The sequence below is a fragment of the Bubalus kerabau genome, chromosome 15 (genome assembly GCF_029407905.1).
Source record: "Bubalus kerabau isolate K-KA32 ecotype Philippines breed swamp buffalo chromosome 15, PCC_UOA_SB_1v2, whole genome shotgun sequence".
Lineage (NCBI taxonomy): Eukaryota > Metazoa > Chordata > Mammalia > Artiodactyla > Bovidae > Bubalus > Bubalus kerabau.
Window position 1 is genome coordinate 82,286,757 of NC_073638.1, and position 24,178 is coordinate 82,310,934.

Genomic DNA, 24,178 nt, shown 5'->3' on the forward strand with positions numbered 1-24,178 from the left:
GAGGCGAGGGAGTCCTCCAGATGCTAGAGAGGACTGCAGGGTACCATAGAGGCTGCGGCGGGCCGTAGAGCGCCCGCAGCAGGTAGAGTTAGGGTCCCTAACGGCGATGGCGGAGCGGTTTGAGTTTATCGGATCTGTCAGAGCGGGCAGGGGTACCGAGCTCGGTGAACCTTACCCTCCGCACCCCCGGGGGCGCTGAGGTCGGAGCGCAGGTCTGGTGCAGAGAAGGAAGCACGTTCTCAAACTGCAGATCTCAGATGCATGTAACCCTACCTGGGCCGCCTAAAATCACCCGTGTCCAGGGCCCACTTCGCACCAAATAAATCAGAATCCCCGAGGCTAGGACCCAGGCATCGGTATGTCGTGGGAGTGTGTAATTTCCTCGGTTCTGTCTCCTCACAGCAAGAATTTGAAGCGATGGAGGTTAAAACCCTTGGATAGCTCCGTGTTACAGTTCTGTTTTATTTAGAAAAGAAAGGAAAATACATCTTCCAGGCGTGAGGGAATGCCGACCCAAACGGCGCGAAGAGGGGGTAGAGAGAGCGCCCCAGCCCTTGGGCTCCTCTTTTTATATGTTTTTTCCCTCCCCTGGGCCTGCCCTATGTAAATTGGGCTTGCCAGGAGTGCTGTTTGTTCTACCTGAGGTCCTCACTCTGGTCCGCAGGCCTTCCTTTGTTCTATTTTCTTGGGCTTTTCCTTCCTTGTCTTTTAGCCACTGCCATTCTGGGCTCCTTTTTCCTATTCTAACTACCTAACAGGTCCACTGTAGAATTCCCCTGCGATTCCCCTGTGCAGGCAGGTTTGAGAGCCAGAGTTCAAGAGGGCTTTCGGGTGAATACAGCTGTGCAGAGATCCCTGAACTGTCTCTGGGGTTGCAGAGACCAGCGAGGCGCCTTCTTATAGAAAGAGGAGTCAAGTATACAGTATGTTTTATTCAACTCCTGTTTGATGCCCCCACAATCACAGACAAACTACCCAATCTGATCACATGGACCACAGGCTTGTCTAAATGAAACTAAGCCATGCCCTGTGGGGCCACCAAAGACGGACAGGTCATAGTCGAGAGGTCTGACAGAATGTGGTCCACTGGTCAAGGGAATGGCAAACCAGTTCAGTATTCTTGCCTTGAGACCCCCATGAACAGTAGGAAAAGAAAAAGATAGGACACTGAAAGATGAACTCCCCAGGTCGGTAGGTGCCCAATATGCTACTGGAGATCAGTGGAGAAATAACTCCAGAAAGAATGAAGGGATGGAGCCAAAGCAAAAACAACACCCAGTTGTGGATGGGACTGGTTATAGAAGCAAGGTTTGATGCTGTAAAGAGCAATATTGCATAGGAACCTGGAATGTCAGGTCCATGAATCAAGGCAAATTGGAAGTGGTCAAACAGATGACAAGAGTGAACATTGACATTCTAGGAATCAGTGAACTAAGATGGACTGGAATGGGTGAATTTAACTCAGATGACCATTATATCTACTACTGTGGGCAGGAATCCCTTAGAAGAAATGGAGTAGCCATCATAGTCAACAAAAAAGTCCGAAATGCAGTACTTGGATGCAATCTCAAAAACGACAGAATGATCTCTGTTCGTTTCCAAGGCAAATCATTCAATATCACAGTAACCCAAGTCTGTGCCCCGAAAAGTAACACGTAAGAAGCTGAACAGTTCTATGAAGACCTACAAGACCTTCTAGAGCTAACACCCAAAAAAGGTGTCCTTTTCATTATAGGGGACTGGAATGCAAAAATAGGAAGTCAAGAGAAACACCTGGAGTAACAGGCAAATTTAGTCTTGGAGTACAGAATGAAGTAGGGCAAAGGCTAATAGAGTTTTGCCAAGAGAACACACTGGTCATAGCAAACACCCTCTTCCAACAACACAAGAGACAACATAGACATCACCAGATGGTCAACACCAAAATCAGATTGATTATATTCTTTTTAGCCAAAGATGGAGAAGCTCTATACAGTCAGCAAAAATAAGACTGGGAGCTGACTGTGGCTCAGACCATGAACTCCTTATTGCCAAATTCAGACTGAAATTGAAGAAAGTGGAGAAAACCACTAGACCATTTAGATATGATGTAAATCAAATCCCCTATGACTATACAGTGGGAGTGACAAATAGATTTAAGGGACTAGATCTAATAGAGTGCCTGATGAACTATGGATGGAGGCTCGTGACATTGTACAGGAGACAGGAATCAAGACCATCCCCAAGAAAAACAAATGCAAAAAAGCAAAATGGCTGTCTGAGGAGGCCTTACAAATAGCTGTGAAAAGAAGGAAAGCGAAAAGCAAAGGAGAAAAGGAAAGATATACCCATTTGAATGCAGAGTTCCAAAGAATAGCAAGGAGAGATAAGAAAGCTTTCCTCAGCGATCAATGCAAAGAAATAGAGGAAAACAATACAATGGGAAAGACTAGAGATTGCTTCAAGAAAATTAGAGATACCAAGGGAACATTCTATGCAAATATGGGCTCAATAAAGGACAGAAATGGTATGGACCTAACAGAAGCAGAAGATATTAAGAAGAGGTGGCAAGAATACACAGAAGAACTGCACAAAAAAGAGCTTCATGACCCAGATAATCACAATGGTGTGATCACTCACCTAGAGCCAGACTTCCTGGAATGTGAAGTCAAGTGGGCCTTAGAAAGCATCATTACTAACAAAGCTAGTGGAAGTGATGGAATTCCAGTTGAGCTATTTCAAATCCTGAAAGATGATGCTGTGAAAGTGCTGCACTCAATATGCCAGCAAATTTGGAAAACTCAGCAATGGCCACAGGACTGGAAAAGGTCAGTTTTCATTCCAATCCTAAAGAAAGGCAATGCCAAAGAATGTTCAAACTACCGCACAATTGCACTCATCTCACATGCTAGTAAAGTAATGCTCAAAATTCTCCAAGCCAGGCTTCAGCAATATGTGAACCATGAACTTCCAGATGTTCAAGCTGGTATTAGAAAAGGCATAGGAACCAGAGATCAAATTGCCGACATCCGCTGGATCATCGAAAAAGCAAGAGAGTTCCAGAAAAACATCTATTTCTGCTTTATTGACTATGCCAAAGCCTTTGGCTGTGTGGATCACAATAAACTGTGGAAAATTCTGAAAGAGATGGGAATACCAGACCACCTGACCTGCCTCTTTAGAAATCTGTATGCAGGTCAGGAAGCAACAGTTAGAACTGGACATGGATCAACAGACTGGTTCCAAACAGGAAAAGGAGTACGTCAAGGCTGTATATTGTCACCCTGCTTATTTAACTTCTATGCAGAGTACATCATGAGAAACGCTGGGCTGGAGGAAGCACAAGCTGGAATCAAGATTGCCGAGGGAAATATCAATGACCTCAGATATGCAAATGACACCACCCTTATGGCAGAAAGTGAAGAAGAGCTAAAAAGCTTCTTGATGAAAGTGAAAGAAGAGAGTGAAAAAGTTGGCTTAAAGCTCAACATTCAGAAAACGAAGATCATGGCATCCAGTCCCATCACTTCATGGAAAATAGATGGATAAACAGTGGAAACAATGTCAGACTTTATTTTTTGGGGCTCCAAAATCACTGTAGATGGTGATTGCGCCATGAAATTAAAAGACGCTTACTCCTAGGAAGGAAAGTTATGACCAACCTAGACACCATATTAAAAAGCAGAGACATTACTTTGCCAACAAAGGTCTATCTATTCAAAGCTATGGTTTTTCCAGTGGTCATGTATAGATATGAGAGTTGGACTATAAAGAAAGCTGAGCACAGAAGAATTGATGCTTTTGAACTGTGGTGCTGCAGAAGACTCTTGAGAGTCCCTTGGACTGCAAGGAGATCCAATCACTGCATCCTAAAGGAGATCAGTCCTGAGTGTTCATTGGAAGGACTGATGTTGAAGCTGAAACTCCAATACTTTGGCCACCTGATGGGAAGAGCTGACTTGTTGGAAAAGACCCTGATGCTGGGAAGGATTGGGGGCAGGAGGAGAAGGGGACGACAGCGGATGAGATGGTTGGATGGCATCACCGACTCAATGGACATGGATTTGGGTGGACTCCGGGAGTTGGTGATGGACAGGGAGGCCTGGCGTGCTGTGGTTTGTGGGGTCACAAAGAGTCCGACACAACTAAGCGATTGAACTGAAGTGAAGTAGACGCCCCAGACCATCTCTTCATAAAGAGGATTAGGCAGCCATTGCAACTGCCAGCAGAGCCATCCTAGCGTGCTTGGGTGAAGAAGAAGGGTATTTGTGAGTGTGTGTGAGTGTGAAGGGTATTAGTCGCTCAGTCATGTCCAATTCTTGGCGACCGCATGGACTGTAGCCCACCAGGCTCCTCTGTCTATGGGGATTCTCCTGGCAAGAATACTGGAGTGTGTTGTCATACCCTCCTTTAGGGGATCTTCCCAACCTAGGATCAAACCCAGGTCTCCCACACTGCAGGCAGATTCTTTACCGTCTGATCCACCAGGGAAACACAAGAATACTGGAGTGGGTAGACTATCCGCTCTCCAGGGGATCTTCCCAGCCCCGGGATGGAATCCGGGTCTCCTGCATTGTAGGCAGACTCATTGTCTGAGCCACCAGGGAACAAGACAATGTGCTTCTCTGCATGCCTGTCTCCTGCTCCCCGCCCTCCTCCCCCCACCCCAAGAAAAATCCACCTCAATCCTGGATTTTTCAAGGGACATCCCAGTGAACGAAATTTAAAGATGCAAGTTAATGATGCAAGGGTACACTGCCCGTAGGAGAAGCTGGGCCAGACACTTTATATGGTTGGTCACGGTGTACTTTCCTGGGAAAGCCATGATTTTAAACACTGGGTCTCATTACAGCACTGCTGTAAGGACTCAACCTCTGTAAACCCTGTGCCCTGATGCTTTAAAATTGAGGGTTAGGACTTCCCTGGAGGCACGGTGGATACGAATCTGCCTACCACTGCGGATAGCACGAGTTCAATTCCTGGTCCGGGAAGATTCCACATGCCTTGGAGCAGATAAGCCCTGAGCCACGACTACAGAGCCTGCACACCTACAGCAGATGCTCTGCAACAGAGAAGCCACGGCAATGAGAGGCCCGCACACCGCGATGGACAGGAGCCTACCCTCTCTGCAACTAGAGAAAGCCGGCATACAGCAACAAAGACCCAGGGCAACCAAAAATGAATAAATTTTTTAAACTGAGGTATAAAATTCCGACAGTAAAGTAGTAACATGCAGAATCTTAAGCTTAATTTTTAAACAGATATTCATTTTTATAACCATTACCCAGATCAAGATACAAAATACTTCCAGCACCCTAAAAAGTTATCTCATGTCCCTTCCCAGTCAATATCCCCTCTCCTGCAGTGAACCTCTATTCTGACTTCTATCAGCATCAGTTAGTTCTGCCTACTCTTGAACATCATGTAAGCAAAATTATACATTACTTTCTGTTTGTGCCTCACCTCTTTAGCTCAACGTAGCATCAGTGAGATTTCAGCCATACTGTCGTGTGTATCTCTTATGCATTTTTCTTTATTGCTGTCGAGTGTTTGATTGTATAAATCAGCTGTAATGCATTTATCTATGCTCCTGTTGATGAACTTGTAGGTTGTTTCCAGTTTTGGCTATTGAGATAATACTGTGATGTATATTATTGTACATATGTTATCCTGGTTTTTGCTTTTGATAACATTATAAATATATGGAATATTAAGAAATTACATGGAAAAAAAGATGGGTTCTTGCAAGAAGAATCTGCTTCCTAGATGGGATTTTTTTTTATCAGATTTTATGAATGATTGTGTAACTGTATGATTCCATTTAAATCACATTCTGAAAATGACAAAGTTATAGCGATGAGAGAAAAGATTAATGAGATTGCCTAGGGTTAGATTTGGTGGGGAGAGGGAGGGAAGTGTGCCTAAGGGAATAACACAAGGCAGATCTTTGTGTGGGTGAAATGGTTCCATGTCCTGATTGTGGGTGGAGGTTTTATACAAATCTAAGCTGTCATAACACCATACAAGCCATCATATCCAGGCCAACTTCCTTGTTTTGATATTGCATAAGTTATGTAAGATTTAGCTTTCAGTGGATAAATCTTAAGTAAAATGTAACCTTCAGTTCCCTTTCTGTACTACTTAGGTAACTTCCTATAAACCTATAATTATTTCAAAATGAAGTTTTAAAAATCATTATAAAACAAACAGGAAAAATAGCATATCTAATCCATGACAGTTGCTCAATAACAATGAAATGTTGTTTTCTTTTTGGAGTTTCATTTATTAGGGCAAGTTTAAAAGTACAGAAAACGTTTCCTGTGGGCGCCACTCTCCTCTCCCCGCCATGGCGTGTGCTTGTCCACTGACCCCAGTGTGCTCTGAAAAGGGGGGCTCCTCTGGCAAAAATGTCACTTTGCCTGCTGTGTTCAAGGCTCCCACTTGACCAGATAGTGTGAACTAGGTTCACACCAACTTGCGCAAAAGCAACAGACAGCCCTCTGCTGCCAGTGGATCAGCAGGTCATCAAACCCGTGCCAAGTGTCGGGGTACCGGCAGAGCTGTGGCTCGAATTCCCAGGGTTCCAGGTGGCTGGACTCCCCGTTCTGGCCAGGGTGCTTCTGGAAATATGTGTCGTGGGGGCCACCTGTTTGCACCAACCAGGACCTGACGACGTTGGCACCGCAGAGCGAATACAGCGCAGCAGTGATACGCCATCTGCTCTGCACCAGCCGCCCTGGCCTCGCCACCGCTGGTCATGCCTAAAGGTCATTGTGTAGGGGAAGCTCCTGAACTTCCTTTGGAGGCTGAAGATAAAGTTGAAGGCTACAAGAAGACCAAGCAGGCTGTTTTGCTTCTGAAGAAAGTGAAGGCCTGAAATGACATCAAAAAGGTCTACGCCTCTCAGCGAATGAGAGCTAGCAGAGGTAAAACGAGAAACCCTTGCCGTGTCCAGCGCAAGGGACCCAGCCTCATCTATAACGAAGACAGTGGTATCATCAGGGCCTTCAGAAACATCCCTGGAATTAATGGAAGCAAGCTGAACATTTTGAAACTTGCTCCTGGCGGTCATGTGGGGCGTTTCTGCATTCGGACTGAAAGCGCTCTCCGAAAGCCAGATGAGCTGTATGGCACTCGGCATCAAGCAGCCTCCCTCAAGAGTAACTACAACCTCCCCATGCACAAGATGCTCAATACAGACCTCAGAAGCCTCTTGAAAAGCCCAGAAATCCATAGAGCACTCTGAGCACCACGCAAGAAGATTCATCACAGAGTCCTGAGAAAGAATGCACTGAAAACCCTGAGACTCACACTGAAGCTTAACCCACACGCAAAGACCACGCGCCAGAACACCCTTCTTCGACAGGCCAAGAACCACAGAGTCCGCTGGGATAAGGCGGCGGCAGCACAAGACGCCAAATCAGATGAGAAGGGGGTTCGGGGCAAGAAGCCTGTGGTGGGAAAAAAGTCTGCAGGGCACCAAGAAACCAGCAGCTGAGAAGAAGCCCGCAGGAAAGAAGGCCACCCCAGAGGGAAAGAAGGCTGCTGCGCACACTTACATTTGCTTATTCCATAAACGCCAACTCATCTGGGGCAGCTGATTTTGAATAAAGACCTGAACAAAGAGGCAAGGAGAAACATGAAAAATAAGTAAATACAAGTCCGGAAAAGTGGCGAGCACGGCGTACTGAATTTTCAGATGGTAATCACCCATCACCAGGACTTGTTGTCAGCATTTAGCCGTATTTTCTCCATCTAACTGTATCTCTAACAGATGAGGTCTTTTTTCCACATTGCAATTTTCAGGCCCTTAAAGTTATAGATGTCTTCACACTAAGTACGGCTGGCAATCAGCAACATTGCACTGTTCAACCACTGGCACCCAAACCGGGTTTTCAGACCATGCCAGGCAGAAGCCCCCGAGTTTTCATTCCATATTTAAGCTAACTAAAGTATTTGCTCATTTAATATCTATCTAGTGAGCACCCCATCTGACCCAGGCAACTTGCTAGGCCCCAGGCATATAGCCATGAACAGGAAGGTAAAGCCCCTGCCCTACTGCAGCTTAGAGTCTAGAGAGAAACTCCAGTGACAAATGAATAAGGTGATTTTGGATTTCAATAAATATACAAGAAGGAAATAAACTATGCGGAGATGATGGAGAGGAACTCAAGGTCATGGGAGGCCTCTAGGAGGAAATGACATTTCAGAGCAGAAGACAGTCTTACAAAGGGCAGGAGGGGAACGGTGGTAGTCCCGAGAACGGAAAGGAGGCAATTTATTGAAGGAATTGGAAGGAGGCCAGGATGGCTGAAGTGGTGGGGATAGTGCGGGGGGAGGGTTGGGGGAGTCCCAGCTTTCTAAGTCACAGCCCCCATCACGAATTCTCCGAAAGCAGTCCCCTTCTTAGACCACAGGACCCCTGGAGAAGGTAAAGATGTTCTGTTTTTCGGAGCAAAAATCCCAATTCAGTGCAAAAATTTGCTCCGAGCCTACTGTGTCCCGGTCACTTCAGCACAAAATAGAGCTCAGTTTGTATCATCTGGACTCGTAAGCCATTAGCTTGGACCCTCTCCCTTCTCTCTGCCCCTCCCCCACCCCATCCATCGGGGGGGCCCCCAGGACAGGTCCCCATGGCAGCTGTCCACTCACCCCCTCCCTCGCCAACCTCCTGCAGCTGCTTTAGTCCGAGGACGGGTAAAGGGACTGTTTAACAGAGGGTGGAGGGCAGGGAGGTGCAGGACCTGGGCTCTGGATGTGCAGGGGAGGCCGGACAGCTGGCAACCACGCTCCACAGGGGCCCTGGGGGCTGCCCGGGCCAGGCGAGGACGAGGATGCGGGGAAGGAAACCGGCCCAGGATGGATGCGGGCCCGGGCAGGCGGGAGGGCCCGGCAGTGATTGAAAGGTGCCACCTGTCGGCGCTCCATGGGAAACCCGAGCCTCCCCGTCCAGGGGGAGTGTTGTACCAACAGGGTAGTAAACAATGCTGGTCCGTGGCCCCAGGCCCTTGAAGTGGGGGGGTGGGGGGAAGGTGGGGGGAAGGTGGGGGCTAGAAGCCCGGGGGCTTAAAGACAGCCCGGGAGAGACACCACTCAGCTCAAGGAAGGAGACGGCTCCAGGACCCCAGACAGAGGCCCCCCAGGTAGGCGAAGCCCTGCGCCCCTTTCCGAGCAGCCCCTCCATCTGCCGACCCCTCTGCCCACCTCCAAGGGCAGGAGCCTCTGAGCAGCGCCCCCCGGTTGGAGAAATCCTCTCTGACTCTCTCCATCACTATGTCAACTCTTTTGAGCTGGAGGTCGGAGGCCCTGGGGTGCCTAGCAGAGTCGCCCCCAGGTGGCCACCCGCCAGGACCTGATGGGCAGAGAGGGCCTCGGAGACTTCCGAGTCCAGTTGGGTGGGAGGCGGCGTCTCTGAGCAGCTGAGGGGGGCATCTCCGAGGGATGTGACTGGCTGGAGGACCACAGGAAGACAGACGAGGCGGCAGAGGTTCTGGGGGTGTCAGCAGAGCCTCGCAGCACGTCTCCACCATGCGGGGCTTGGAACTCGGGCTCCTGGCTACTTTGCCTTCCCGTCTGCCAAGGCAACAGGAAGAGGCAGGAGCTGCCACAGCAGACACAAAACCAGGGCAGAACGAAGGCTTCTCGGGCAGGGCAGGGGCACGGAGGCTACCACGTACTTGGAAGCGAGAGCCGACCTCCTCAGCCACTTCTGACTGCCCTCCTGGGGTCCCCCTCACCCCCGCCGGGCGCCTTCCACGGGACCCCGGCTGAGGAGCCACGGGGGGCAGCGTCTGCGGCAGAAGCTCGGGCTGGTCGTCGGGAGACTGGGCTCTGCACACAGTTTGGCCGTTTAATTGTCCTAAGCACCACTGTAGTCAAGGGGCTTCCACTCCCCGAGCCTCACATTCCTGCATCTGTAAAATGGGGCCAACAACGCCTATTCCGAGGGCTTAGAGTGAGGAAGCAGGGAGGTACAGGAGGGTGCCCGTAGTGCAAGCTGTACAATTGTTAGTGCTGGTGTGTGTGCGCGCGTGTGTGTGTACACACCTGCCCCTCCCCTCCACCGTGCTGTGTGTGGCGCATGGATGTAGGGTAAGGCGGCTGCAGGGCTCGGCTATGTCTTAGCCTATCACTGCCACACTTTGAGGCATAAAAACGGCTCCTCATCTTACCGGTGTTCAGTTCTCTTTGCCTTGTCTTACCAACTAAATGCCCTCCTGGCTGAGTCAGGACCTTAATCTGGCCCAGGGCAGGGCAGAAGCCAACCTACACCGTACAAGCTGATGTATGCTGAGTCCTCCTTACGTGCCAGGAACACCCCCAAATACATTCTATGCATTGGCTTTCTTAACCCTCCACCATCCCTATGAGGTGAGACCTATTTTTATCTCCAGAAGTCAAAACCCAGGCAGGGTAAGAAGCTTGCTCAAGGTCACAGTGGGAGCCAGGAATCCCCTTGTAGGAAGCTGAAGAATCAGTGATTTTCACCACTGCGCCACATCACCTTCCAAACAAGAGCGCAAGGTAGGGATGGGGCGTGTTGACCATTCAGACCAGCATTCACTATAGTTTCTTCTGCTAAAGGTGGCATTGCTCAAGAGGGCGGTAGATGCGTCTCAGGGTTGCTGTTCACTCGCTCAGTCGTGTCCAACTCTCTGCGACCCCATGGACTGCAGCACGCCAGGCCTCCCTGTCCTTCACCATCTCCAAGAGTCTACTCAAAGTCATGTCCATTGAGTCAGTGATGCCATCCAACCATCTCATCCTCTGTCGTCCCCTTCTCCTCCTGCCCCTCAATCTTTCCCAGCATCAGGGTCTTTTCCAAGGAGTCAGCTCTTCACATCAGGTGGCCAAAGTATTGGAGCCTCAGCTTGAGCATCAGTCCTTCCAATGAATATTCAGGACTGATTTCCTTTAGGATGGACTGGTTGGATCTCCTTGCAGTCCAACGGACTCTCAAACGTGTTCTCCAACACCACAGTTCAAAAGCATCAATTCTTCAGTACTCAGCCTTCTTTGTGGTTCAGCTCTCACATCTGTACCAGAGAAGCCTGTGGAAACTAGGGCCTCCTAAGACATTAATCTGGAGAAGGCAATGGCGCCCCACTCCAGTACTCTTACCTGGACTATCCCATGGACGGAGGAGCCTAGTCGGCTGCAGTCCATGGGGTCTCGAAGAGTCGGACACGACTGAGAACTTTACTTTCACTTTTCACTTTCATGCATTGGAGAAGGAAATGGCAAACCACTCCAGTGTTCTTGCCTGGAGAATCCCAGGGATGGGGGAGCCTGGTGAGCTGCCATCTATGGGGTCGCACAGAGTCGGACACGACTGAAGTGACTTAGCAGCAGCAGCAAGACATTAATCGGGCTTCCCAGGTGGTGCCAGTGGTAAAGAACCCACCTGCCCATGCAGGAGGAGAAAGAGACTCGGGGCAGAGACTACCTCAGGGTAGACAAAGCAAAATGAAAAGAAAGCAAGGAAAAGAAAATCCAAGGCCAAATATGGAGACAATGAGTTAAAGGAAGAAAATATGTTTGGAGAAAAATGAGTTAAAGGAAGCTAAACAAAGTTAAGATTTCTTTACCATGGGGTATCTGGACTCTAAGTGCTAATGAAGCTATAAGACTCTAAAAGGGTTAAGAGTAGGCTGTTTTTGGAACAGTCTTAGCCAGTGAACACCCTCCTGTCCCCAGTGAAGCCCTCATTAATGCCTTGTTCACTCAGTCGTGTCTGACTTTGTGGCCCCATGGACTGCAGCCCCCACCCACCAGGCTCCTCTGCCCATGGAATTTTCCAGGCAAGAATACTGGAGTGGGGTGCCAGTTCCTTCTCCAGGAGATCTTCCAGACCCAGGGATCGAACCCGAGTCTCTTTCACCTCCTGCATGGGCAGGCGGGTTCTTTGCCACTGGCTCCACCTGGGAAGCCCTATTAATGTCTTAGGAGGCCCTAGTTTTCCACAGGCTTCCTGGGGTAGCTCAGCTGGTAAAGAATCCACCCGTAATGCAGGAGACCCCGGTTCAATTTCCTGCATCAGGAAGATCCCCTGGAGGAGAGAATGGCTACCCACTCCACTATTCTGGGGCTTCCTTGGTGGCTTAGCTGGTGAAGAATCCCCCTGCAAGGTGGGAGACCTGGGTTTGATCCCTGGGTTGGGAGGATTCCCTGGAAAAGGGTTAGGCTACCCACTCCAGTATTCTTGGGCTTCCCTGGTGGCTCAGCTGGTAAAGAATCTGCCTGCAATGCGGGAGACCTGGGTTGGGAAGATCCCCTGGAGAAGGGCGTGGCAACCCACTCCAGTATTTTTGCCTGGAGAATCCCCATGGACAGGAGCCTGGTGGGTTACAGTCCATGGGGTTGCAAAGAGTCAGACACGACTGAGCGATTGAGCACAGCACAGTTTTCCACAGAACACAGTTTGCCAACTCGATCTAGACCAGTCCCGTGTGTGTTGGAAGTGAAGACTCCCCAGAGAGGCAAGGAGACTCGCTCCGGTCCCAGGCTCAGGGCTGAGGTCAGGACAAGCTCCTAGCTCCCTGCCGATGGGTGTTCCATCTCCTGGCTTCATTGATTTCCCTCCAGCTTTAATTCACTGCCAGAGCTGTGAACCATGGGCTGTAGTGGGAGTGATGGAATTGAAGGGCAGCGTGAGCATCTTTGAAAATCCCAGCCCGCTTCCTGGGGAAACTGTGGGAGACTGAACCGGGGACCCCCAGGACCCAAATGGCTGGCAGGAACAGGGCCCTGGCCTTCGTATGCCCGTCTTCCTGCCTCCGTCCCAACTGCCCAGGTGCCAGCGGTACTGCACCCAGAGTGACCGCCCTGCAGGGGGCAGGAGGTATTTTTAGCCAGTGACAGCAATGTCTGCTTCTTTTACTGCCTGAGTCATGCCCTGAACATTATTCAGGGATTATTTTCTCTGTAAAAAGACCCCCCAAGAAGGGCAGAAGGAGCTGGCTCTGTCCCCCTACCCAGCTATTTTCGTAGATGGGACAGCACAACCATCCTTCAGTGTCAGTGGGGAAGCAGTCTCAGCCTCCCTGGTGGACACTAAGATTGGCAGATGCTCTCGTCTCTCACATGAAATGGGGCAGCGTCTGCTTATAACCTACACAGTCCTTTCTGATACTGTTAAGTCAGCTCGAGATCGATTGTAATACCCTGTACAATGACAATGTTATGTAAACAATTGTTAATAACAATGTAAATGCTACGTAAATAGTTGGAGCGGCTGCAGATTCAAGTTTTGCCTTTTGGAATTTTCTGGATTTTTTTTTTTTTCAAATATTTTCCATCCGAGGTTGGTTCAATCCACCGAGCCTGAGGACATGGAAGGCTGACTGTACATACAGAGCTTGAAGAGGAAACCTCACGTTGAAGTGTCACGCGCTCCCTTTCCTCCCACCCCCGGCAGCTGGAGGATCAGACTTCCCTGCGGAGGTTAATCAGGGAGAGCACATATCTGTTCTTCACCAAAGGGAACTCTGCCAGGCTCAGGGCCAGCTCTTCGGAGACTCACACACAGCCTGGCAGAGACCCAGACCCCATGCAGGCCCAGAGCTCCCCAAATCTCAGGCATCCTTACACCATCTCTGCGGCTTAGGTATCTCGTATCCTGCTTTTCTGAACGTCTTCCTTCGAATTAGTTGATTTTAACGTCAATAAATGCATTTATAAAAGAAACTTTATATCACTATTGGAAATGGAAACTCCACGTCACTGGCCAGAAATAGAACGTAACTGTAAAAATAAATCCAACTGGAATCAAAGCAGTCTTATTTGATTCTATCTAGAGACTCCTGTCTGCTTTGGGCTCTGAGCCTGCGGGCCCTGCGGACAGCTATCTCCATCAAAAGGGAAGAGGAGCAACTGTCCAGGGATGCGAGTGTCAAACTGTAACCACCTCGCTGACTTATTCAAAAAGGGGCCAAATCATTGAAAAGGCATTATGTGACTCTGTTTTTTTTTTTTTTAAGTGTGTTTATTTATTTGCCTTTAGCTGTGCTGGGTCTCTGCTGCTGTGCCCAGGCTTTCTCTAGTGGCAGCGAGTGGGGCGACTCTTCCCTGCGATGCCCAGGGCTTCTCTTGTGAGGCTCTCGGGCCCCAGAGTGTGGGCTCAGTAGTTGTGGTCCAAGGGCTTAACTGCCCCTCCACATGTGGAATCTTCTCGTACCAGGCATTGAACCCATGTCCCCTGCATTGGCAGGCAGATTCTTAACCACTGGACCACCAAGCAAGTCCTGACCCAGTGTTCTTTAAAGCCCAAGTCACAATCCGCAGAGGACCGTTCGGTGGACATCAAGTAAACAGAGCTGGCCCAACACCCCATTTTGGGGGAAGTGGTGCCCTCCCCCTTTAACCAGACAGAAAGTGGGTGCTGGTGTCTCATGTCCAAGCAATGGGGGCCCTGGGACTGAATTGAAGGCGTCCCGACTCCAGGGCCTTCACCTGGAGAGAGGGGGCATGACCGGGTGTGTCTGTCTTCTCTTTCCAGAGATGGAGCAGAAGGCGGGGAAGTCCTCCGAGGACGGGGCCACTGTCCCCCCAGCCGCGGAGGCCCCGGAGCCTGCGGGAGGTGGTGGCTCTGTGGAGGAGGAGGCCACAGGCCCCGCTGAGAGCACCGCCAGAGCAGGGCTGGCCACAGCAGGACAGCAGGAGCAGGCCCCGGCCGAGGACGGCGTCTCCGCTGAATGCCATGCAGACGGGCTGGGTGAGGTCAAGGCGGAATCCCAAGGGGAGGCTGAGCTTCAACAGGAAGACCCAGGGCAGGGAGAGACCACCGCGTCCCCTCGGAAGACCGACAGGAAAGACCAGACCGACTCTGAGCCTGCGGGGGCTGAGGGAGACGGGGAGATCGTGTCCGCCTCTGAGGAGCGGAGCGCTGATGAGAAAGAGGCCAGGCTGGGGTCTAGGGAGACAGTCGACGCGAGCGGAGAGGCCCAGGCTGAGCCGAAGCAGGCTTCAGGGGCGCAGGAGGCCGAGGCTGGAGGCGGGGAGGCCGAAGGGCCTCAGGAGGAGGGCGGCAAGACCGAGGAGCCCCAGGCTGCAGCCCGGGAAGAAGCCGGCGCACCAGCGGCCCAGCCTGACTCTCCGAAGGCCGCCGTGGAGGACGAGGCCAAGCCCGAGCCACAGGAGGAGGAGGTGACGGAGCGGGTGGTGAGTGAGGGAGTGGAGAGGAGGGAGGGGGCCCCACGGCAGTCCAGAGTCCCCCCCAAGTAAGCCCCTGTCCTGCTTTATTCCTCGGGGAAAGTCCAAGAGCCTGGGTGGCGGCAGGTGGCAGAAGCCGTGCTTGGCCCCGGGCTGCCTTCCAGATCTTTCTGAAGCCTCGGGCAGGCACGAGCCCACCCAGCGCACGTTTGTTCCAGGAGCCAGGTGGTCCTGATGAGGAGCAGGACCAGGGTGCGGGGGCAGAGGCTGACGACGGGGCAGGGGGGCCTCCCAGCTCCCCGGAGGGATGGCCCGAGAGCCCCACAGAGGAGGGCGGCAGCGCCAGCCCAGGTGAGGGGGCGCCCCGGAGCCCACCTGCTGCTGGGCCCGCCCCGGGGGTGAGGGTTGGGGGTGGAGAGGGGCCCAGGAGCCCACCTTGCTGCGGGGGCCACCCCAGGGGGGCGTTGGGTGGAAGAGGGGGGCCAGGAGCCCACCTGCTGCACTGCTCGCCTGGGGTCATGCGAGGCCCCCAGGAGCCCACCTTGCTGCAGGGGCCACCCTGTGGGGCATGGGGTGGAGGGCCCCAGGAGCCCACCTGCTGCATGGCCCACCCAGGGGGTGTCGGGGGGCGTGGCCAGGAGCCCACCTTGCTGTAGGGCCCACACCCGGGGGGTGTGGGGGGGGAGGGGGCCAGGAGCCCACCTTGCTGTAGGCCCTGCCCAGGGGGCGCGCCGGGGTCGCTCCGCTTCCCTCCCTCCTGTTCCTCTCCCTCAGAGGGGCTGAGCCCAGACACTGCTGCTTCTGAAGAACTCGGTCCTTCAGCCAGGTAATGTCAGACGCTGGAGCCCCAGCTCCCCCTCCACACCACAACCTGCTCCCTTCAAAGCCTGCTGTCCCCTGAGACTGGGCCTCCAGCGTCTAGTCTCGAGATATGCCAGGAATATTGCTGCCCCCTAGCTCAGGGCAACCCAGAGAATCCCAGGGATGGGGGAGCCTGGTGGGCTGCTGTCTCTGGGGTCGCACAGAGTTGGACACGACTGAAGCGACTTAGCAGCAGCAGTAGCAGCTCAGGGCAGAGCCTGGGAAATGAGAAGAGTTGGAGCGGGGAGCAAAGGGCAGTGGAGCATCCCTGGTTGGACTCCAGCACTGGGTGGAGTGCTGAAGAAGCCTCCTCTCCAGCACCCCTAGGACTCTTCATGGGAGCCCCCAGTCTTGTCTGTCTCCGCAGTCTCAGCATCACCAGTCGCGCGTGAGCAGAAAGCCTGAGTTTGGACAGCGACGCTGCCACTTGTCTTGGTCGTACGTTGTTCCTGTCTGACTCTTTGGGACTCCATGGACTGTAGCCCACCAGGCGCCTTTGTCCGTGGGATTTCCCAGGCAAGGGTACTGAAGTGGGTTTGCCATCTCCTCTTCCAGGGGATCTTCCCGACCCAGGGATGGCACACGCGTCTCCTGCCTTGGCAGACGGATATTTTTTTTTTTACCACTGAGCCACTCGGGAAGCCCTGCTGTCTGATCGTGGCTGTATCACTTCCCCCTCCTCCCCTGGGACGTGGACACAGTCAGGGTACCTGCCTCATAGGCTTCTGGTGAGGCTCAGATGACGTCTGTGTATAAAGCACTCAGCCTGACGCCTGGTGCCTGAAAGGTGCTGGATAACACGAGTGACCTGACAGTCCCAAGTTGTTGTTCAGTCACTAAGTCGCACCTGACTCTTTGTGACCCCATGGACTTCAGCACGCCAGGCCTCCCTGTCCATCACCAACTCGTAGAGTTTTCTCAAGCTCATGTCCATTGAGTCGGTGATGCCATCCAGCCATCTCATCCTCTGTCATCCCCTTCTCCTCCTGCCCTCAATCTTTCCCAGCAGCAGGGTCTTTTCCAATGAGTCAGCTCTTCACATCAGGTGGCCAAAGTATTGGAGTTTCAGCTTCAGCATGAGTCCTTCCAGTGAATATTCAGGGTTGGTTTCCTTTAGGATGGACTGGTTTGACAGACCCAAGATCACATGGCAAATAAGAAGCCTAGGCAGGACTGGAACTCAGGTCAGACCTCAGGTGTGCCCTTGTTCTAACCTACTGCAGTCAGACTGAACCTCACTCTTCCTTCCCAGCGCCTCCCAGTGCTGGGCCTGGAGGCACGTGTGTGAGGCGGGGACTGTAGCTCTGTAGCCTCTTGGGCCGGCAGGGACCACTGCCCAGCCAGCCTCCTCCCTGAAGAGGTGCGTCCTAGCCCCCCTCATGCTCCTCTGAACGTTTCCAAGCAGTGACTCTTCGCCCAGCGATGTGCCCCAGAGCCCCACGGAGCCCCCTCCGTCAGAAGAGAAGAAGAAAGAGAAGGCGCCAGAGCGCAGAGTGTCCGCTCCTACCCGGCCCCGGGGACCCCGAGCTCAGAACCGCAAGGCCATCGTGGACAAGTTCGGGGGGTAGGATTCGGGCGAGGGGCTGGCGGGGCTGAATTGGTGGGAGGATGGGGCGGGGGAGCAGCCCGAGCCCCAGAGGGACATCTGATGGGTCCTACCCCCACCCCGGGAGGACTACCGTCTGATGGGACCCCACTTCCCGCTCCGGCGCACAGGGCAGCCGCGGGCCCCACGGCCCTTTTCCGGAACACCAAGGCGGCAGGCGCGGCGGTGGGCGGCGTTCGGAACATGCTGCTGGAGTGGTGCCGCGCCATGACCAGGAGCTACGAGGTGCGCGGCGGGCGCGGGTGGCCGTGCGGGGCTGGGGGTGGGGTCCGGCGGGGCTGGGCGCAGGCCCCTGACGCGGCTTCCGGCCCCACAGCACGTGGACATCCAGAACTTCTCCTCGAGCTGGGGCAGCGGCATGGCCTTCTGCGCGCTCATCCACAAGTTCTTCCCCGACGCCTTTGACTACGCGGCGCTGGACCCCGCGCAGCGCCGCCACAACTTCACGCTGGCCTTCTCCACCGCAGAGTAAGCCCGGGGGCGCCGTGAGGCGGGGACGGGGGGCCCAGCCGCAGGGGCCCTGGGGAAGGACAGTCAGGCCGAGCCCATGGCCACACCTCCTTGAATCCGACAGGTGCTTCTCAGATGCGGGGAACTGGTGGAGGACGGAGCAGTGGGTGAAACCGACCAAATCCCCGCTTGCCTGTGACTCCTATTCTATTTTACGTTATTTTCTTTTTTGGCCGTGCCCCGTCGCATGTGGAATCTTAGTTCCTCAAACAGGGATCAAACCTTCACTCTTGGCGTTGGAAGAATAGAGTCTAAATCACTGGCCCACCAGCAAAGTCCCGTGACTCACACTCTAAAGAGACAGACAGCAAATACACATACATGCGGAATTAAATGTGAGGGGACAGGCAGAGAAAATGCAGGCGGGTGAGAGAGAAAGGAGGGGAAGACTGGGAGTTTGCAGAGTCCTGGGGCCAGATTCTGACCCTGACTTTTGTTAGCTGTGTGATCTTGGGTAGTCTTGTTCACCTCTCTGAGCCTCTATATTCTGACCTTTAAAATGGGCATGACATTCAGCAGGGCTGTGATGAGAATTAATAATTAAAGTCCGTAACACAGTGCCTAACCCATGGCAAATGTTTCAAAAAACAAAACCCCTAGTTGCTGTTCCTATACTAAAACGAATGATATCACAATTGATACATATTTTTAAAATTAATTTAATTTTGGCTGCACAGACTTTCTCCAGGTGCAGTGAACAGCAGCAACTCTTTTTCATGTGGTGCTCAAGCTTCTTTTGTCCAGGCTCTAGACTCTTGGGCTTCAGCAGTTGTGGCTGGCCCACAGACTTAGTTGCCCGGAGGCATGTGGAATCACCCCAGACCAAGGACTGACCCCATGGTCCCTCCACTGGCAGGCGGATTCCCAACCACAGAACTACCAGGGAAGCCCCTGTGATGATACTTGTTATCCCCTGTGGGACCCGGAGGGAGATTTATTGCTGAGGTTCACACAGCTGGGTGCCTGGGCCGCAGAGGGATGGGGAAGGGGTGGACTAGACAGACAGGAGGGGCGTGAGGAGCAGCGGGGCCCAGGGAAGACCCTGAGAGGCGAACACAAGGCTGCCGGGCGGTGGGGAGCGGAGGCACTCTCCGCACCAAAGCCCCAAAGCTGGACTGGGCCAAAGGCTTCCACCTCTATCCCTGGAGAGGCCGGCCAGTCCCCAATGGCCTTGAGGCTCTCCGGGGCTCATACCTGGCTCACGCATCCTTTCCTGCCTGGGGGAGGCTTCTGAGCCACCACCCGGTCTGGGCAGAGGGTGTCGTCCTCCAGGACAGCTCTGAGGCCTGGGAAGGGATGGCTGAGGGCACTTCTGCAGGCCCGGAGCATGGGGCAAGTCACTGGGGATGCTGCCAGCGTCTTGGTCCGGGAGGCCGAGCCCTCTGAGCGAGTTCAGGCCTGGCCACCAGCCCGTGGGGAAGCCTGGGGCAGCCAGCCTCCCCTCTCTGGGTCTACATGTCCTCATCGGCAAAATCAGATGGCTGATACAGACCGGTGCTTTTCAAATGGGTCCCTCACCCCACTGGCAGCTTCCTCAAACAAAACAGTAAGTGGATGCCCAACACAGTAAACAGATTTAAGGGTGGCCTTTGTAGGCTGGGAGGGGCTCCCGGAGCACCCCAGATCAGTGTCCAACCCCCTTCCTAAGATGGTCCTGAAGCATGTCTACTAGGCCCTCGGGCACCAAGGATGCCATCTGAAAACTCCCAGACTTGGTGCTCCAGAATCGCTTCCCAGGTGATTTAAAAAAACCTGCCTGCCAATGCAGGAGACACCAAGAGACCCAGGGATTGAACCTGGGTCAGGAAGATCTCCTGGAGGTGGTGGTTTAGTCTCTAAGTCATGTCAGACTCTTGAGACCCACGGACTGTAGCCCGCCAAGCTCCTCTGTCCACAGGATTTTCCAGGCAAGAATACTGGAGTAGGTTGCGGTTTCCTTCTCCAGGGGATCTTCACGACCCAGGGATTGAATCCGGGTCTCCTGCACTGCAGGCAGATTCTTTACCGAAATGGCAACCAGCTCCAGTATTCTTGCCTGGAGAATCCCATGGACAGAGGAGCCTGGGAGGGCTAGAGTCCATGGGGTCACAAAGAGTCAGACACGACTGGGTACACAGGCATGCATGCGGAGTTGGTGCTCTGGAAGGCCCCTTCCAGTTTCACATTATCCTGCCCTGGGGTGGGGGTGGGGGTGGCGGTGAAGGGGTCGGGAGCCCCATGTCCTGCTCTGAGCTCGGAAGCACCTTTAAGGGCCATGACAAGCCACGTGAACCAAGCGTGATCAGATGCCAGGCGTCCTGCTAAGCGCTTCCCTTGGATTGTCTGATTTGACAGTCACGACGATGCTTGTGTGGCTGCCAGCAGGGAGTTATGGGAGGTTGGTGCAGGAGGGCAGTGGCCAACCCGGCCCTGGAAAGGGAAACTCCTGGCCGGGGCTGTGAGCTCTCGGTCACCATCAGAAGGGCGTGTGGCTTGGCCCTGACCAGGCGTCCCTGGCCTGTGGGCCAGGGGTCATTGTCCTCCTGCGGCTGCCAGGCTGTGCGTGTGTGGCCGTGCCATCAGGCACGCAGGATCTTAGTTCTCTGACCACGGGAGACCAGGGGTCACACGTGCGCTCCTGCCAGTGGAAGCTCCAAGCCCTGACCGCTGGACCGCGCGGGAAGTCCCCCTCCCTCGCTCTCTGACCCTTGGCAGCTGATAGAACCTCTCCTAGGGCTGGGTATGAAAACGAAGTGTGCAAAGTAAGGGGCCTGGCCACAGCTGGCTCCCTTCTAGAAGGCTCCTCTGATTCCCCGGGAGCCCAGCGCTGGGCCCCTGGGGGGCTTGATTAGTGAGCTGCTGGAGGAGCCCGCCCCGGCTCCCCAGGCCCGGTGGGAATGAAGCGTTCACCTCTCCTGGGTGGAAACCGCACCTCGAGCCACACCCAGGAGCCGGCAGCATGGCAGCGTTGGTTGCGGGGAGCTCGTCCCGGGCCTTGAAGCCCTTTGGTCCGTGCTCCTCGCCTGCCCCCAGGCCCATCTGGCTCGGGTCTCGGTCCAGCTGACTCAGCCCTGAGAGGATGCCCGCTGGGACCCTGGTGGCCCCTCCCGCCGGCACCCCGCGCGGTTGGGTGGCGGGGCCTTCCGGGACTCGGCTTCAGGGCCAGGGTGCCAGGCCGTCCAGCAGGCCTGCGGTGGAGTCCCAGCTGTGCCGCTCACTTTGGGCAAACCACCAAGATGCTGCGAGTCTCCGGCTCCCCTTCTGCCGGTTGAACACAGAGGAGTGGAGTGAATGAGGGCATTCAAGAGAAGGCATTTAGACGCTCCCTGCTGGCCTAGTGGTTTAGATCCCAGGCTTTGACTGCCCTGGGCTGGGCTGGGTCAGTCCCTGGTCAGGGACCTGAGTCCTGTAAGCTGTGCAGTCCGGCCAAAAAAAAAGAGGGGAGAGGGAAACACTTGATAAGGCTCCTGGCACGTGGTGGCAAGGCCCCAACAGTGCTTCGATCAGATGGTCGGCCTCGGCGAGGCCAGGAGTAGCCCGTGGTCCCAAAGAGCAGCTGGGAAGTTAGAGAAACAGGACTTGCTGCTATATTCCGCGCAGCTGCTCAAGCTCGCCTGCCTCAGGATGTTTGCACCTGCTGTTTTCTGGAACCCCCTTCTTGCAAATATGCACCCGATTTACTTTCCTGAGCTTTAAAGTACTCTTTAAGAGAACTTTTCCTATTAAAAATCCCTTAGGGGAACTCCGGGCTTCCCTGGTGGCTCGGATGGTAAAGAGTCTGCCCGCAGTGTGGGAGACCCGGGTTCAATCCCTGGATCGGGAAGATCCCCTGGAGAAGGAAATGGCAACCCACTCCAGTATTCTTGTCTGGAAAATCCCATGGATGGAGGAGCCTGGTCAGCTACAGCCCATAGGGTCGCAAAGAGTTGGACACGACTGAGGGACTTGTCTCTTTCTCTCTCTTTTTGGGAACTCCCTGGCAGTCCAGTGGTTAGGACTCTGTGCTCTCACTGCTGAGGGCCCAGGTTCAATTCCTGGTGAGGGAACTAAAATCCAAGAAGCTGCGAGGCACTGACAATAAATAAATAAATGCCATCACCAACATATTACAAAAGCAAATCCCCTTGAACACAAACGGATACATCCAGTCCTTCCCTGCCTTATTGTTCTCTGTAGCATCACTCATCCTCTGACGTACCATCAATTTCTACTTGACGACTGCCTGTGTTCTGCCACGAGAACGTTGATGAGAATGGGGGATTCTTATTCTGTTCAGTGTTGAACTCCCTGGAAGAACACCTAGCACGTGGCACCCCTCAGTGCATGCACAGAGCCTGACTGAGGCTGGAGAGTTGAGGCTGCAAGCCTGCGCTCTAGCCGGGATTAGCATTCTGTGCTCTTCACTCTTCCTGCGGGCCCTGTCCTTCCAGAGGACAGACACAGGTGCACACAGACGGGTGGGTTACCGCGGAACCCCACACCTGAGGGCCCCACTCCCACGTGACGACATGTGGGGCAGTGGAAACGCGGGCTTTGGAATCAAGCCACGCTGAATCTGAGTCTTGACTCTGCTGGGCCTCAGCTGTTTCATCTGTACAATGGGATAGGTGCGCCACAGTCCCAGCGCTTCGGCACACAGTCCTGCGGGCTTCATCCTTGGGGGCCTGCCCCACCCCTCCCTTAGACCCCCACCTCTTCCCCTGTCGGCTCTCTGATCCCCACCTCTCACCCCTCCCCGTCTGCCCCTCAGGAAACTGGCCGACTGCGCCCAGCTGCTGGAGGTGGACGACATGGTGCGGCTGGCGGTGCCCGACTCCAAGTGCGTCTACACCTACATCCAGGAGCTGTACCGTAGCCTCGTGCAGAAGGGGCTGGTGAAGACCAAGAAGAAGTGAGGGCTGGCCGGTGCTGGCCTGGAGGCCCCCTTCAGCTCCACGGAAGCGGCGGGGCTGGGCAGGCGGCCCCAGTTTTAACTGCATTAAAGGCTCTTTTGTAAAATCCCGTCTGGCTCCTCGGGGCTCCCTCCCTACCCTTCTGGGAACCTCTCTCACTCTGGGATAAGCAGCCTCGGCTGCCTGCTTTCCTCACCTGAGGTGATTTTCTCAACAACCATGACAGGCATCTGGGACAGGACAGTGCACTGGGTCCCATCGCCAAGAAGCTGTGCGTCCCTGGGCCAGTGAGCGAACCTCTCTGAGCTTCAGTTCGCCATCTGAAGGGGGATAATAGCGACTCAAAATCCCACAGGTGCCGTGAGGGCTAAATGGGATGACGTAGGCAGTATCACCGGCCCAGTGGTCATGATTTTGAGCAAACTCTGGGAGACAGTGGGGGACGGAGGAGCCTGGGCGCTGCAGTCCACAGGGTCAGAGTCAGACGTGACTTAGCTATCTAGCGACTAACAACACGGCAACGAAGGACAAAAGGCCCGGCCGGGGCCGCCACATAAACGCTCTCTAAGCAGTGGCCCAAGGTGACGGCATCCTCACGTTTCCAGCCACGGGTGGCACTTTCCCACATCTTTTCCCCTCTTTCCACACTTCTCCTAGATTAGGGAATTCCAGGACAGGGACTGGAGTAGAAGATTCTCTAGAACTCTCACTCAGACTAGGCTCATGGGACCTGGAGGTGATTTCTTTGACTCTAAGATAGTCCATGTCTGTCTCTGAAAAGCCAGTGGTTTGGGGATTTCCTTGGCAGTCCAGTAGTTAAGTACCCACACTTCTACTGCAGGGGGCATGGGTTCGATCCCAAGTCAGGGGCCTAAGATCCTGGCATGCTGTGTGGTGCGGCCAAAAAAATGAAAAAAAAAAAAAAAAAAAAGGACAGTGGTTTTAGAAGCTCCTCTTAGAAGCTCCTCCTTTATGCTGAGGTAATCCCTGAACTCTGGCTGAGGTTTTGTTTCTGTTTTTCTGCTGCTCACTAGAGATGAGCCCTAGAGCTGAGTACACTGCTGCAGCTGCTTATTTCTGTCGTGTCGGACTCTGTGCGACCCCGTGGACTGCAGCCCGCCAGGCTCCTCTGTCCATGGGATTCTCCAGGCAAGGATACTGGAGTGGGTCGCCATGCCCTCCTCCAGGGGGATCTCCTGTC

The 24,178-nt window shown here is 53.7% G+C and overlaps 1 protein-coding gene and 1 pseudogene across 4 annotated transcripts; both read left to right on the forward strand.

Moving 5' to 3' along the window:
• Positions 1–6,316: 6,316 nt before the first annotated feature.
• LOC129628574 (60S ribosomal protein L4-like) lies at positions 6,317–7,668 on the forward strand (annotated as a pseudogene).
• A 1,345-nt stretch (positions 7,669–9,013) lies between these two features.
• Positions 9,014–23,083, forward strand: SMTNL1 (smoothelin like 1). Of its 4 annotated transcripts, none has more exons than XM_055547168.1 (8): positions 9,014–9,122; positions 14,477–15,138; positions 15,348–15,480; positions 15,904–15,955; positions 17,393–17,554; positions 17,707–17,821; positions 17,913–18,064; positions 22,836–23,083. In XM_055547168.1, the coding sequence occupies exons 2-8, from the start codon at positions 14,479–14,481 to the stop codon at positions 22,978–22,980; spliced, it is 1,419 nt and encodes a 472-aa protein (XP_055403143.1). In that variant the 5' UTR covers positions 9,014–9,122; positions 14,477–14,478; the 3' UTR covers positions 22,981–23,083. The 4 variants fall into 4 exon arrangements, with proteins under 4 accessions (XP_055403143.1, XP_055403145.1, XP_055403142.1 ...); XM_055547170.1 differs by lacking the exon at positions 9,014–9,122 and adding an exon at positions 13,294–13,422 and having other exon boundaries at positions 14,477–15,123; XM_055547167.1 differs by lacking the exon at positions 9,014–9,122 and adding an exon at positions 13,296–13,422.
• Positions 23,084–24,178: the final 1,095 nt, after the last annotated feature.

What these genes read in the sequence shown, in the direction of transcription:
- SMTNL1 (XM_055547168.1), top strand. Translation starts at nt 14,479, where the DNA reads ATGGAGCAGAAGGCGGGGAAGTCCTCCGAGGACGGGGCCACTGTCCCC. An exon ending in GGGCGGCAGCGCCAGCCCAG is followed by an intron (nt 15,481 to 15,903) that starts GTGAGGGGGCGC and finishes CCTCTCCCTCAG; the next exon opens with AGGGGCTGAGCCCAGACACT. An exon ending in CTGGCCTTCTCCACCGCAGA is followed by an intron (nt 18,065 to 22,835) that starts GTAAGCCCGGGG and finishes TCTGCCCCTCAG; the next exon opens with GAAACTGGCCGACTGCGCCC.